A 15217-nucleotide genomic window follows, 5' to 3' on the forward strand; every position below is an offset into this window, starting at 1 on the left:
TTTAGGTATAATTGACCAGCGACCAAACATATTTGCGGCACAATATGTGACCGAGCCTACCCGTAAACAGAACAGTCGCCAATACGCTAACTTAGGGGCGCATTCATTAGTGCTGATTACATTAGATGCTAAACGATAGACAAACAAACGAGAGTGGGGTTTCACGAAGCTTGAGTTTGATAGGGCTTGTCTAGTGTAAAATGATCCTTTAGATCCGTAATCTAATCTATAAACAACAATGTAATTTATAAACAACGCTCTTAAGAATTTGTACCTACTTAGTAATATATATAGGACTAGTTAGAAATTTTTATCGAAGTTTCCTCGTAGCCCTGACACAGAACAGAACCATCACTGTGTTCTTGTCTGTATGCGTAGCCATTCGCACAAACGCTCACGATAATATTTCTTTCGTAGCTATCTACCTATCTATCTCTATCCTGCATATTGGCGCGGCAGAGTCAGACTACCTTTCGCGGCGTTTCGTTTTCGTTTCGCGTCGCAGAAATGCCATACGGCTACGGGCCTACGGCACCTGTTATAAGTATTTTATAATAATGTCTATTTAACATCTTTAAGCTTGACAATAACTTTACATTATCGCCTTGGCAGCGATCTATTCGCCGGGTTAGCTAGTAAGCTAGTTATTTAGTTAAGTATTAGATTTAAGTTTATTGGTTGGGGACTGAAAATCAGCGGTCTCGCTGAGTCTCATCCATTTTACTGCACACACATCTGTAATTTTACTTACTAAGTTTTTATAAGTCCTTACATGTCCATTTTGTGCTGTGTTGGTAAATAAATATCTTTTTATTTTATTTTTATTTTTTATTATGTTACCACTTCCATATAAATTTTCCGACGTGACTTCTGGAAAATAACTATGAATTGACTTACTATCTAGGGTTTTTATACGTAGTTATTATAGTTGATACTACATCACATCATGCTATATTTTCATACTCTACGCTGCACTATAAAAAACCCTAAAAATTGAATATGTAATAGGTCTTATTGATATCGTACTTCATTTTAAACTTTGAAGTTTACTGTGGAAGGTTCTACAGTGGCCTAGGGTTGGATAGGGACTGTACAATACCCTTAATGAACTGGATGGCTGAAGTATCAACGGGTTGTATTTTGTTTGCGAATAGCACCACGTTTTGTGTAAAACTTTTGCTACAGGATTTAATTTAATCAGGCTAATTCGTGTGTTTGTATGATGTGCTGAGACAAAGTCGCGGTGGGGAGCTAGAGACGTGTCGTTTGTTTTTAGTCTTGTCTCGATTAAGCCCCATTTAGATGGTACGAGTTTATCGCCTCGAACGTACGATTATCGAAGTACGAGAAAAAATTTCGCATCATGTAAACTATACGTACGATATCGCACGGGAGGAGGCGATAATCGCCTCGCCTTTGATGTTTGTATGTCTCCGTGTAAACAAAACACGTATGCGAGAATCGTATACGAGTTTATGCGCTACTCAGTCGAAAGTCGAAATGAATTATCTTTACCTAGAAACAGAAATCATGTAAATCATGGTATTTTTATATTTATAGCTAACTCTCAGTAACTGCTAAAACCAAAAATAAATTAGGATTATCATTATCAACATTAAAAGCCTTTAACGCAAAGAAGTGTCTATTCAAAGCCAAAATATCTAACAATATCCGCAAAAGGCTAATAAAAGTGTACATCTGGAGCATAGCACTATACGGTAGCGAAACGTGGACAATGACACAGCGTGATAGGAAGAGGCTGGAGGCTTTTGAAATGTGGTGCTGGCGTCGAATGGCAAGGATCAGTTGGACTCAAATGAAAACTAACGAAGAGGTTTTAAATATAATAGGAGAAAAAAGAAGTTTGCTGAGAACTATAGATAACAGAAGAGGGAAAATGCTGGGCACCTGATACGACACGACGAATTCATTAAAAACATAATAGAAGGAGGAATTGAGGCAAGAAGGCAAAGGGGAGACCAAGGAGAGCGTATATGACCCAAATAAAGGAAAAAATCAACGTTGTGTCGTATCAGGAAGTCAAAAGGAGGCAGAAGACCGGCACGCATGGAAGTTGCTCCACCGACAAGAGTCCAACTCTTAAATGATTGGCATTTTACAACCCATATGGGGTACCTCATGCTATCATTTAAAATAAATCTTATCTGTATTCTATGCTCAATTATATCCTAAACCTAATCGCAAGTATCGCAACTAAGATTTTATTAGCTAGGTAACGCTACGGTCAAATTCATTATTTTCCCTATTATATAATTATTATTTAGACCGTCATTTATAGTGTTTTTAATATTGGGTACTATTCAAATTAAATTCAAATAAATCCAAAGTAAATTATATCCAATATTATAAAAAAGCATATAATACATGTGTATATAATTAATTAATTAGCAACTAAGCACGCAAGTTGACAGGCAAAACTCGCATGAAAATCGGTTCGATCCGATTCGTGCGATAATCGCACGTTCGGGAAGAAATGTCATACGAGAACCGGTTTAGACGAGTCGAGAAATGTTATGGAATTATCTCCTGAAAATTCAACTCTCCGTCTAAACTATTTTGCCTGGCGAGTATCGCATACGATACTGGTATGCGAGTTTTTATTTCTCGCACGAATGTAAACGTTTTCGTACGATAATCGCCAGGCGATAATCGCATACGATAATGTCATACGAGTTTCTCGACCAAAACGGGCGAGAAACTCGTACCATCTAGAAATGGGACTTTACAAGGGGAGGTTAATTAAAGTTGAATAGTACCCAATAATATTAAAACCACTATAAATGATTTATGAAGGTCTCAATAATATACAATAGGGAAAATAATGAATTCGACCGTGTAGCGTTACCTAGCTAATAAAATCTTGGTTGCGATACTTGCGATTATTACTAAACATAGAATATAAATAACATTTTTTTTAATCATTGTTCAGTTTTGCCCATCATTTTTCGGATATTTTTTCATGTTAACTGTGGCAACACTTTGTCACAGTTGAAATTCGAATATTAAAAAAAAAACGGTTGCTCTGTCATGCAATTGACAGAGCCAGTACGCAACAGATTCGCGAACAGTCACCATCACCTTAGCCAGTCTCGCTATTTCTCGCAGTAAATTATTTGAAAGCACCATCACCCGTAATTTAACTTAATTTCAATCAGTGTTGTGTATCGGAGAGCGCCAGGATCATCCGTGGAGAGAACGTCGAAGGTCTAAGTTGAAAGCTCGAAGGTAACGGTTTTACGCTTCCTCTAGCTTGCGACAAGGAGCTGAAATCACCGCCAGCGGGCCTACAGCGCGACCAACGACTCAGTCCTCACATTCCCGGACTGTAAGGTAAACTTCGCTTACACTCATTTCACACTATTCGTCTAACATCACATTTATCATTTTCACTCCATACCAACTTCCTTGCTGACTCGGCCCTAAATTCCACTCTATCGTTTTCCCCTTTTCGCCCCCATACAGTCCACCAATTGTCGAACATTTTGGTCCTTCGAGCCGGATACTTTGATAAAGCGCCTATGATTTGTCGTTTTCGTTTAAATATTCGCTTTCTCAAATTTGTATTGTCATTTTTCGCACTTTAAAATTTAGGGTAGACTTGTTAAAAATTTGTGGGTAAGCAAGAAAGTTGGTCGGGTAATGGTGCTTTAACAAAAATCATTCACTCACTTTTCATTTTATTGGCAACAATTTTGTCAAGTGTCACCTGTCAGCTGACACCTGTCACTTCTGTCAGTGTCAATCAACCGACTTTGTGTTGTGATTTATTCTGTGAAGATTAGTTTTGTTGTAATTTTATATTAATATCGCCGTTTTTAGTGTAATTTAACGCCGTAATAATGACGAATGGCGATAAGTCTGTCGGAACAGAGGTTGACACGGTGATGATTGCTCGTGACTATCAGGTAATGAGAATTGAATATTTGCAAATGTTGTCGGACTCCGAACTTGCGCTATGTGACGAGAGTGAGCTGTGTTCTATAGCGAAGAACTTCCATGAAGCGCAGATAAAGTTATTAAGTAGTGCTCCTCGTTCCGAACACAGGGAGATCTGCTCACATACCGCGATGTTCGATTCGAAAGTAAGGGCAGTACGGTCGAGGTTGCAGAATAGGAAGCCTTGTGCTGGGACTTCGTCAGTCTCGGGCGTGCCGCAGCCGGTCTTGCCTAAGTTACCAAAACTGCAAATTAAAGCATTTGATGGGAAAATTGAAAATTGGGTAACATTTATGCAGTTGTTTAATTCTTTGGTGGACAAGCGGACTGACATTGCTCCGGTTGAAAAATTACATTATCTTTTGTCCAGTGTGCAAAACGAAGCTTATGACCTTATAAAGAATTATCCTGTCACCGATGACAACTATAAGGTAGCATATGAAGCGCTGTACAAGCAATATAACAAAACTAGATTAATTGCTGCTACTTACTATGAGAAGCTTGTACAGTGTGAGCCGGTGAAGGCATCCCGCGCTAGTGACCTGCAGCGGGTTTATAGGGTTTTTGCTGAGAATTTGTCGATTTTGAAAGGTTTCAACTTACCGGACAAAAATTTCCTTCTTGTACAGCTACTGTGGTCGAAGCTTGATAGGAACACTAAAGAGCAATTCGAATTAGAACATAACTCTGATGACATTCCTGAGTTTAGTAAATTGCAGGATTTTATTGAAAAGCGACACCGTGCCTTAGACGCTGCAGTGGCATCGGGGTTTGTCGCTAGTGCTCCGCAGCCGAGTAGTAGCAAGCCATCTAATAAGCCAAAAGTAGCCTTAGTAGTCTCCGCTCCTAAGTGTGAGGTGTGTGGACAGGCCCATAGTCTTACATCCTGTCCAACCTTTTTAAATTATGACCCCGCTTCTCGGTTTAAATGTGCAAAAGAGAATAAGTTGTGTATTCTGTGTTTGTCGGGGTCACATCCTATGAGGTCTTGCAAGTCGAAGCAGCGGTGTGAGCAATGTCGGTTCTCTCACCATACGCTGTTGCATTTTAATAGTGGTAAGGTGCCTGTACCCCCGGCAACGGATGTGGATAATTTGAAGCGTCCATCAAGCTCAACAAATCCTCTGGTGATGGTAGCCAATAATGTTGCCGCTTCATCCCTATTTTCGACTGCGAGGGTATTGGTGGAGAATGCCAGAGGGAATTTAGTTGAGGTAAGGGCCTTGCTTGACTGTGCTAGTGGCTGTAATTTCATAAGTGAGGCATGTGCACAGAGACTTGGTCTCCGGGCAGAATATGGGAACCATGCCATCACTGGTATCGGTGAACTCGTGTCGAAGCCTGGTGGCACATTGTCATGTACCATCACACCGAGCGTTGGGAAGGCTGATACTAGCCTCTCGTTTCAGGCTTATTTGCTGCCTAAAATTTGTCCTGAGATGCCGCCTGAGCTTGTCGACCTGTCATCATGGCAACATATTAGGGGCTTAGAATTAGCTGACCCCTACTGGCACATTCCAGGACCTGTTGATCTATTGTTGAATGTCAATATTTTCGCTTCTTCGTTGCGCCCAGGTTTAATCCATGGGGCCCCGGGCCAGGCGACTGCCGTCAACACCGTTTTCGGGTGGATTCTGATGGGAGACGCAGGCGACTGTACTACGGACATTTGTCGTTCTCGGTTCCGTAACAACAGTTGTCAGCTGGTAGTGGGCAAGTTATCGCTTGACGACTCCATTAAGAGGTTCTGGGAGTTGGAAGATGTCAACTCTCCGAACACCGTCATTTTATCGAAGGAAGATCAGCTGTGCGAGGAATACTTTCTCGCTAATTTTCGTCGCACAGAAGAAGGTAGATTTGTCGTTCCTTTACCTTTTGCTGATACTTCTAATAAACCTATCTTCTCGGGCTCTCGAGCCATCGCTCTTAAGAGATTCTTGTTGTTGGAGCGGAAGTTATTAAGTAACTCCGACTTCTACCAGAACTATGTAGCCTTCATGAAGGACTACAAAAGCTGTCGCCACCTTGAGGAATGTGATCCTCCAAAGGTGGATTTGGGGGGGTTCTTTTACATACCCCACCATGGAGTGTTGAGGCCCTCGTCGACCAGCACTCCTCTTCGGGTAGTCTTCGACGCTAGTGCCAAGGACAGCCGGGGTGTCTCACTAAATGACGCGCTACTGCCAGGGCAGAAGCTGCAAAACAACATCTTCCACTTGCTCCTTCGTTTTCGGTGGCATAGTGTTGTGTTCACAGCAGATGTCAAGCAAATGTATAGGCAGATCTTAGTGTCCCCGGAAGATGCTGAATATCAGCGCATCCTGTGGCGTCCGTCTGTCAATGAGCCTATCCGGGACTATCGGCTGTTGACCGTTACTTACGGCGTGTCCTCAGCTCCCTACCAAGCTCTTCGGACAATAGCTCAACTGGCGAAAGAATCAGGAGAAGAATACCCTTCTGGCTCAGCAGTGCTAGACCGAGACATCTATGTCGACGACGTGGTGTCTGGAGCTCAGTCTGTCGAAGAAGCACGGAAGCTTCGATCGGAGCTGTCTACCATCTTAGCTTCTGGTGGCTTCCATCTACGGAAATGGACGTCTAACCACCAGGAGTTCTTCGAGGGTGTCCCCTCCTCAGACCTATATTCCGAGGACTTTCGGGAGTTCAACTCCATTGGGGACATCTCACTAAAAATTCTCGGCCTCTCGTGGTTACCCCAGACGGATGACTTCACCTTCAAAGTGTCTGTCGAGGATCGACGGTGCACTAAACGCACTATCCTCTCAGAGATCGCTCGAATCTTCGACCCTCTGGGCCTCCTCTCACCTGTGACGTTCTTCGCGAAGTACCTCATGCAGTTGCTCTGGGTCTCAGGTGTTTCATGGGATGATGATGCGCCAGAGAACCTTGCATCCGAATGGCAAGAATTCAAAGCGCAGCTTCCTTCGTTGAAATCGGTGTCTGTCCCGCGCCGTATGGTCAAGGATTTCGTCTCGCTCGAAGTCCACGGTTTCTGCGACGCCTCAGAGCGAGGGTATTGCGCGGTGGTCTATTTACGGACGTCAGGTGAGGATGGAACGCGATATGTTCATCTGGTCTGCAGCAAATCAAGAGTGGCACCTCTTCGTAAGCTGTCGATACCCCGTCTAGAGTTGCTGGCTGCGGTTCTACTTGCTGACTTGATAGCATCTGTTGCAGAGGCTCTGACGCCCCTCCACAAGATTTGTGAAATTTGTGCGTGGTCTGATTCCAGCGTTGCTTTGACGTGGATAAAGTCTTGCCCGTCCAGATGGCAAACTTTCGTGGCTAACCGCGTGAGTCACATTCAGGATATCATCCCTCCAGACTGTTGGCGGCACGTGAGGACTGGTGACAATCCTGCAGATTGTGGATCGCGAGGACTCTTGCCAGATGACCTGGTTCACCACAATAACTGGTGGCAGGGCCCATCTTGGCTAGGTTTGGATAAGGTTGACCGGCCTAAGTCCACGGTGGCAGTGGATCTGGACGTTCTACACGAAGAGCGCAAGGTCACTGTGCTCACTGTCTCAGTGAAAGAATCATGGACAGACAACCTGATGAATAAATTCTCGTCGCTAAGGACACTGCAACGTGTCCTTGCATACTGTCGCAGGTTCGCATATAACGCGAGGAATCAGAAAATGCCCAACAACTTGTTGAGCGGTCCCCTGACACCGCTAGAACTTAAACAGGCCCTCATGTTCCTCGTGTGCCATGTGCAAAAGCACCACTTTGCTTCGGAGATCGAGAAGGTGACAAGTAGTCTTTCGAACTCTCTCCCGAAGGCATTTAAAAAACTGTGCCCATTCCTAGATGACGCGGGTCTCTTGAGGGTGGGCGGACGCTTGTCGCGAGCCTCTCTCGAATTCGATGTTAAACATCCCCTTTTGCTACCTCGCGACAACCGTCTGACCTATCTCTTGATTGACGAATACCACAGGCGTTTTATGCATCCGGGCATCCAAACGCTCCATAATTTGCTGGCGCAGCATTTCTGGATCATGAGTCCTAAGCGGGCTATCTACGCCGTGGTCTCAAAGTGCATGAAATGCTTCCGGGTTCGCCCGCTGGGCGCTCCTGCGCCATTCATGGGAGACCTGCCAGCTTATCGCATCACTCAACTGAAGGCTTTTTCGAGCTCAGCGGTCGACTTTGGTGGACCTTTCGATATCGCCCTTGGTCGTGGTCGCGGGAACAAGACGTACAAGGGCTACATCTGCGTCTTCGTTTGCACTGCGACAAAGGCGATACATACTGAGCTGGCTACGGAGTTGTCCTCAGACGCCTTTCTGGCTGCGCTCCGGCGTTTCGTCGCCCGTCGAGGTCGGTGCAGTCGGTTAGTCTCTGACCAAGGCAAAAACTTTGTCGGTGCGAGCAACATCCTCCAACGTCTCGTGGAGGATGCTGCCGCATGCGAAGCAATTCATTTCGAATTTAACCCGCCAGGGAGCCCACATTTCTCGGGACTCGCTGAAGCCGGGATCAAGGCGGTAAAGACACACCTCTCGCGCGTCATAGGGAACCAAAGGCTGACGTACGAGGAGTTTTCGACGGTCTTAACTCAGGTCGAGGCTTTGCTGAACTCAAGGCCACTCACTCCTCTCAGCTCCGACCCTAATGACTTTTCAGCCTTGACTCCGGGTCATTTCTTGACCACAGAACCCCTGTCGGTCGTGCCTGAGGAGGATCTGGCAGACGTCCGGGTTGGCCCTCTCCAACGCTGGAAGCTGCTGCAGAAAATGCACCAAGACTTCTGGAGCAAATGGTCTAAGGAGTACATGCACACTCTCCAACAGAGGATGAAGTGGCACGACAAAGAGTCTAACATCCAGGTCGGAGCACTCGTGCTCGTCATAAACGAGCAGACGAGCCCAATGAAATGGCCCCTGGGTCGCATCGTCGAGACACACCCCGGATCCGATGGAATCTGTCGTGTGGTTTCCGTGCGCACTGCCACAGGGTTGTACAAACGGCCTGTGGTCAAGCTGTGCCCATTGCCGGTGTAGCTGCTGCTCTAAAGCGGTTCAATTGTGTCGTCCATTTTCTCGTTTAATTTTAATGTTTTCGTATCCGTATCGTTTTCGCCATTTTTTTTTTATTTTTATTTTTTCGCACTACGTCAAAATACTAGTGTATTTTGGTGGGCGGAATGTTCAGTTTTGCCCATCATTTTTCGGATATTTTTTCATGTTAACTGTGGCAACACTTTGTCACAGTTGAAATTCGAATATTAAAAAAAAAACGGTTGCTCTGTCATGCAATTGACAGAGCCAGTACGCAACAGATTCGCGAACAGTCACCATCACCTTAGCCAGTCTCGCTATTTCTCGCAGTAAATTATTTGAAAGCACCATCACCCGTAATTTAACTTAATTTCAATCAGTGTTGTGTATCGGAGAGCGCCAGGATCATCCGTGGAGAGAACGTCGAAGGTCTAAGTTGAAAGCTCGAAGGTAACGGTTTTACGCTTCCTCTAGCTTGCGACAAGGAGCTGAAATCACCGCCAGCGGGCCTACAGCGCGACCAACGACTCAGTCCTCACATTCCCGGACTGTAAGGTAAACTTCGCTTACACTCATTTCACACTATTCGTCTAACATCACATTTATCATTTTCACTCCATACCAACTTCCTTGCTGACTCGGCCCTAAATTCCACTCTATCGTTTTCCCCTTTTCGCCCCCATAGATATATGGGGTAAAATGTCAGTAGGTAAACATTAACTGTATAATATTAATAAGCCGAATTTATTTTTGGTTTTAGCAGTTACTGAGAGGCAGCTATAAGGGCGAGAAACTCGTACCATCTAGAAATGGGACTTTACAAGGGGAGGTTAATTAGTTTAGGTACTACATATAAATTACTAGTGTAAATTTCATTCAAAAAGTTACGTTTCGATTTCGAATATACTTTTAGATAAGCTTTGTTTTCAAAACGTTTCACTTGGGGTGCTGACTGAGTAGGCTAAAAATTGTAATAAAAATACTCTCACTCGTCATAACAATAAAGAAGGCAAAATTAGTTCACTCAGTTTCAGACCATTCGAAACAGCAAAATAGTTTTAGCTTTTGCATGATCGTAAACACATTAAGTTTGTCAGCCGAAACGTAGTCTATTTAATCGTAAAAAATATTGTTCAGTAAGGCCGACATTACCGAGATCCCGGACCGAATACCCTATATATATATACAACTCTGTATACATGCACTGATAGATGCACTATCCAACAGATTTTTATTAAAAAAAAAACCCCGGCTAGAAAATGTTATTAACAAATAAATTTATGTCACCAAATAAAGGTTACTTCAGCAATCTGTAAGTCAACATCAGCAACCTGTTTGTTTTATGATTAAGACGATTGAAAAAAATGTTTTACCTAAACTCTAGTTGTACATAAACCCTGCAATCACACACACTGTCTAATATAATTGATTCCATGATTTCAATAAATAGCAGCCAATTGACATTGCAACTTAACGCGACTAACGTCGAATACATGGCCGATAAACGGACACTACATCTAAATAATGTAGCAAACACTAGAATAGTATTTATGTTTAATTTTATAATAAAAAAATATCCTTGTCAAAAATTACGATAACAAATTAAGTTTTAACGAGACCAATCAAAATGAAATCTTTACTTTTTAGGTTTCCTTTTTAGTAAAGGTACAAAAGGAACCCTAATTTGTTAGCATCATTCGCATAAGTACACAAAAGTGTGTCCTTTTTTACATAAACACGTAAGTATTACTGCAATCACAGACACAGTGAAAATAGTGCAATCGAATCAGATTCCACTGATTTCAATAAATCTCAGCCAATTGACAGTAGTGAAGACGCATGCCGGTCAGGCGTTTATCCACTTATACCACTTATCCCACTTTGCGACTAACGCCGATACACGGCCGATAAAGATCACTTGTTGGACGCTCACAGCTAATTACATGCATTAGTAATAAGGGTGAGGGGCCGTAAGGGTAATTAATATCGCATGTTATAATGTACCAAGTGCCTTTGCTGCAGTGATATAGGTTATGACTTTATGTGGGGTGTGCGTTACTGGGGTAGCAGCAAAGTTGTTTAGTCGCTGTGTTTCTGTCTAAAAGCTAACAGTATTTGGGATACCTACATTTCGGTAGGTACATATTTATTACTAATGTCTGAAATACTGCTTTTTATCCTCGTTTGCGCTGCCTAAATGCCTCCAGGGCATGCTATTCGAGAGTAAAGTGTAGGTGTAGGAAAGGTGCGTTCGGATACTACTTAGACACTTATCACAAATAAGAACCTTTTAAAATAAAGTTGTAAAAATGTCATCGGGTGACCACAATCTTTGCTCTAAGCTAGTTTAAAGAAAGGTACGCATTTTATAAAATTAGGAATTTAAGAATTTGTTACCAATAACAAACCGACTTTTATTAAAATACTATTTACATGGCGCAGTCGGTAGGATTGATTCATAACCTACTGGACAGTGTTACCTGCACTCACGCCTCGCTGAGTCCTAGCCGTTGACTCAACTCTTCTCGCATGAAGGCACTAACTAGGGTAGTGTGTCTCGTCGAATAGCCGCTTCAACTCGCCAAGCTGTTCCAGAGTGAAGTTGGTACGATTGATTCATAACCACTGAACAGTGGCTGCACGCTCGCCTCGCTGAGTCCTAGCCGTTGACTCAACTCTTCTCGCATGAAGGCACCAGGGTAGTGTGTCTCGTCGAATAGCCGCTTCAACTCGCCAAGCTGTTCCAGAGTGAAGTTTTTACGATTGATTCATAACCTACTGGACAGTGTTACCTGCACTCTCGCCTCGCTGAGTTCTAGCCGTTGACTCAACTCTTCTCGCATGAAGGCACCAGGGTAGTGTGTCTCGTCGAATAGCCGCTTCAACTCGCCAAGCTGTTCCAGATTGATTCATAACCTACTGGGCAGTGTTACCTGCACTCACGCCTCGCTGAGTCCTAGCCGTTGACTCAACTCTTCTCGCATGAAGGCACCAGGGTAGTGTGTCTCGTCGAATAGCCGCTTCAACTCGCCAAGCTGTTCCAGAGTGAAGTTGGTACGATTGATTCATAACCTACTGAACAGTGTTACCTGCACTCACGCCTCGCTGAGTCCTAGCCGTTGACTCAACTCTTCTCGCATGAAGGCACCAGGGTAGTGTGTCTCGTCGAATAGCCGCTTCAACTCGCCAAGCTGTTCCAGAGTGAAGTTGGTACGATTGATTCATAACCTACTGAACAGTGTTACCTGCACTCTCGCCTCGCTGAGTCCTAGCCGTTGACTCAACTCTTCTCGCATGAAGGCACTAGGGTAGTGTGTCTCGTCGAATAGCCGCTTCAACTCGCCAAGCTGTTCCAGAGTGAAGTTGGTACGATTGATTCATAACCTACTGGACAGTGTTACCTGCACTCACGCCTCGCTGAGTCCTAGCCGTTGACTCAACTCTTCTCGCATGAAGACACTAGGGTAGTGTTTCTCGTCGAATAGCCGCTTCAACTCGCCAAGCTGTTCCAGAGTGAAGTTGGTACGATTGATTCATAACCTACTGAACAGTGTTACCTGCACTCTCACCTCGCTGAGTCCTAGCCGTTGACTCAACTCTTCTCGCATGAAGGCACCAGGGTAGTGTGTCTCGTCGAATAGCCGCTTCAACTCGCCAAGCTGTTCCAGAGTGAAGTTGGTACGATTGATTCATAACCTACTGAACAGTGTTACCTGCACTCACGCCTCGCTGAGTCCTAGCCGTTGACTCAACTCTTCTCGCATGAAGGCACCAGGGTAGTGTGTCTCGTCGAATAGCCGCTTCAACTCGCCAAGCTGTTCCAGAGTGAAGTTGGTACGATTGATTCATAACCTACTGAACAGTGTTACCTGCACTCTCGCCTCGCTGAGTCCTAGCCGTTGACTCAACTCTTCTCGCATGAAGGCACCAGGGTAGTGTGTCTCGTCGAATAGCCGCTTCAACTCGCCAAGCTGTTCCAGAGTGAAGTTGGTACGATTGATTCATAACCTACTGGACAGTGTTACCTGCACTCACGCCTCGCTGAGTCCTAGCCGTTGACTCAACTCTTCTCGCATGAAGGCACTAGGGTAGTGTGTCTCGTCGAATAGCCGCTTCAACTCGCCAAGCTGTTCCAGAGTGAAGTTGGTACGATTGATTCATAACCTACTGAACAGTGTTACCTGCACTCTCGCCTCGCTGAGTCCTAGCCGTTGACTCAACTCTTCTCGCATGAAGGCATCAGGGTAGTGTGTCTCATCGAATAGCCGCTCCAGTTCTCCCAGCTGTTCCAGAGTGAAGTTGGTGCGGGACCGCCTCTGCTTGCCGCCGCCATTGCTGATCGAGTTCGATGATTTGTCGGATACATCTGTAAAAACAGAAAATGGTAAAATACTGGATACTATATTAAAAAAAAAACTTTTTTGTCCTAAATCTATTTTTAGAATCGCATGACTTTTCTTCAAACGTCTACTATGCTATGATTCCTGTCTAGTCTATCTACTATACGACTAACACTATACCTAAATACGGCAGGAAGGTTAAATAAATCTTGCCAGTGTAGGTAACATATCTTTTTCCCCACACCAACACGGAAAGAACCCTTACAGTAGGTAATTAAACAATATCATATCAAATAATAATTTTTACACTTAAAAAGTTCTACCAGACAACTAAAGACATAATAACACGGTATAATAGCAGAGAAAAAAATTACTCTACAGACATGTAAACATGTAGATAAAAATCAACTTTCTATCCGTTTTTGAAGTAGAATACCCAGTTTGGTGTATCGGTTGGTGACGTGAAAAATATTAAACTTTTGTAGAAAATTCCAGGACATATTTGTTTTCGTTAATCCAGTAATCCTCTATAAAATGTGCAACGTCCGTCCCCCTACATACGGCAACGTGTTAATATTATTAAAAACACTTTAAATCAGTATCGCCAACTCCCTCGGGCTTTATATCTCGGGGGTAGTTTACCCCTCTTGATGTTTCTTATGAGTGCCGTTTCGTTTTATCTTAAATCGGGATAAATTTAATAAAGTTTACCTTTGGCCTCTTTATTGGCTGTGTCTGTCTATTCGTTATTTATATATTTTGATTGTAAAAACTGAAGTAATATTCTAGTTTGTGCTTGCATGCTTGAGCATGATTATGTAGTAATTAAGGAGACAGTGGACAAAAACTGCAGTGAATGTATGTTTACAATATGTAATGGTTTAATTTGATTGAACTCCTTATCAAGGGGTAGGTATCAGAAAAAGTATTGTCATCATCGCGAAAAACGAGCTCAGCTACCAAGTCCCATACGTAAACAAAGAAGAATCGATTGAACCAAGTGACACATCGACAGTGCTTTTATTTAATCGGAGCCTTTAAGACGGTGATAAACGGACGATATGTATGACTAAGCTTCAAGTCAAGTGGTATCAGAAAGAGAAACGAAAATAAAAAAAAATATGCTGATCATTTTAAAAGTTCTCAATTGTAGAATCTCTAAAAAGATAAATCAAAAGATCATTAACATGTTACATTACCAACGAAAACAGTGAATATATTCATTTAACATATAATATTTATATACTCACTCAATCCACACACTTTTGAAAAGCCGAATTTTGATGAAAAACATAAGATTTAGACCGCTATTATATGTGTATAGTTTAGTAAAAGTGAAATGGGAATTTGTAAAATACAAAACGAACCACTAACGTGTCAGGTTTTTTTATAATAAATTTTTGTAAGTGCTCACTCAGTCCACACGTTTTGAGAAAGTTAAAAATGTAAATATCTTACGATTTGTAGCACCTAAGACACTCGAAAGTACTTCAACATTTAGTAAAAATTTTTACTAAATATCCACCATCTAATATTTTATATTCGTTGTCTGGTTTTAAAGATATTCAGACATAACTTTTCTCATACAAATGTATCAAGTAGGGTGACTACACTATGTCGGCTCCTGATTTTCCCCACCTTCCCATTGTCATATTGAGATTGGGAAGTTTCGTTCGTTCAATTTTGATAATATTAAACTAATACCATATTAATTATCCATCTGCAAACTGTTTTTAGGTTATGTTCTTGGCCTAGTGATGATGTGTATTGTGTAATTTTTATCGACGTCAGGATAATAACCATATCGACATGCATGCATTAAAAAGGACATGAATGATAATTGGTAAGAAACAAAGAATATAATACTTCACCAGTAAGAAACCAGAACCTGGTAAT

The 15217-nt window shown here is 42.8% G+C and overlaps 1 protein-coding gene across 1 annotated transcript in view; it reads right to left on the reverse strand.

Moving 5' to 3' along the window:
- Positions 1-15217, reverse strand: part of LOC125225245 (short stature homeobox protein 2-like) — a 52676-nt gene that overhangs the window by 25537 nt on the left and 11922 nt on the right. Inside the window, exon 2 of the mRNA XM_048128855.1 lies at positions 13163-13347. Coding sequence (XP_047984812.1) covers positions 13163-13347 — 185 coding nt within the window. The remainder of the gene's footprint in view (positions 1-13162; positions 13348-15217) is intronic.

This window comes from Leguminivora glycinivorella, chromosome 4, assembly GCF_023078275.1.
Source record: "Leguminivora glycinivorella isolate SPB_JAAS2020 chromosome 4, LegGlyc_1.1, whole genome shotgun sequence".
NCBI classification, from domain to species: Eukaryota; Metazoa; Arthropoda; class Insecta; order Lepidoptera; family Tortricidae; genus Leguminivora; species Leguminivora glycinivorella.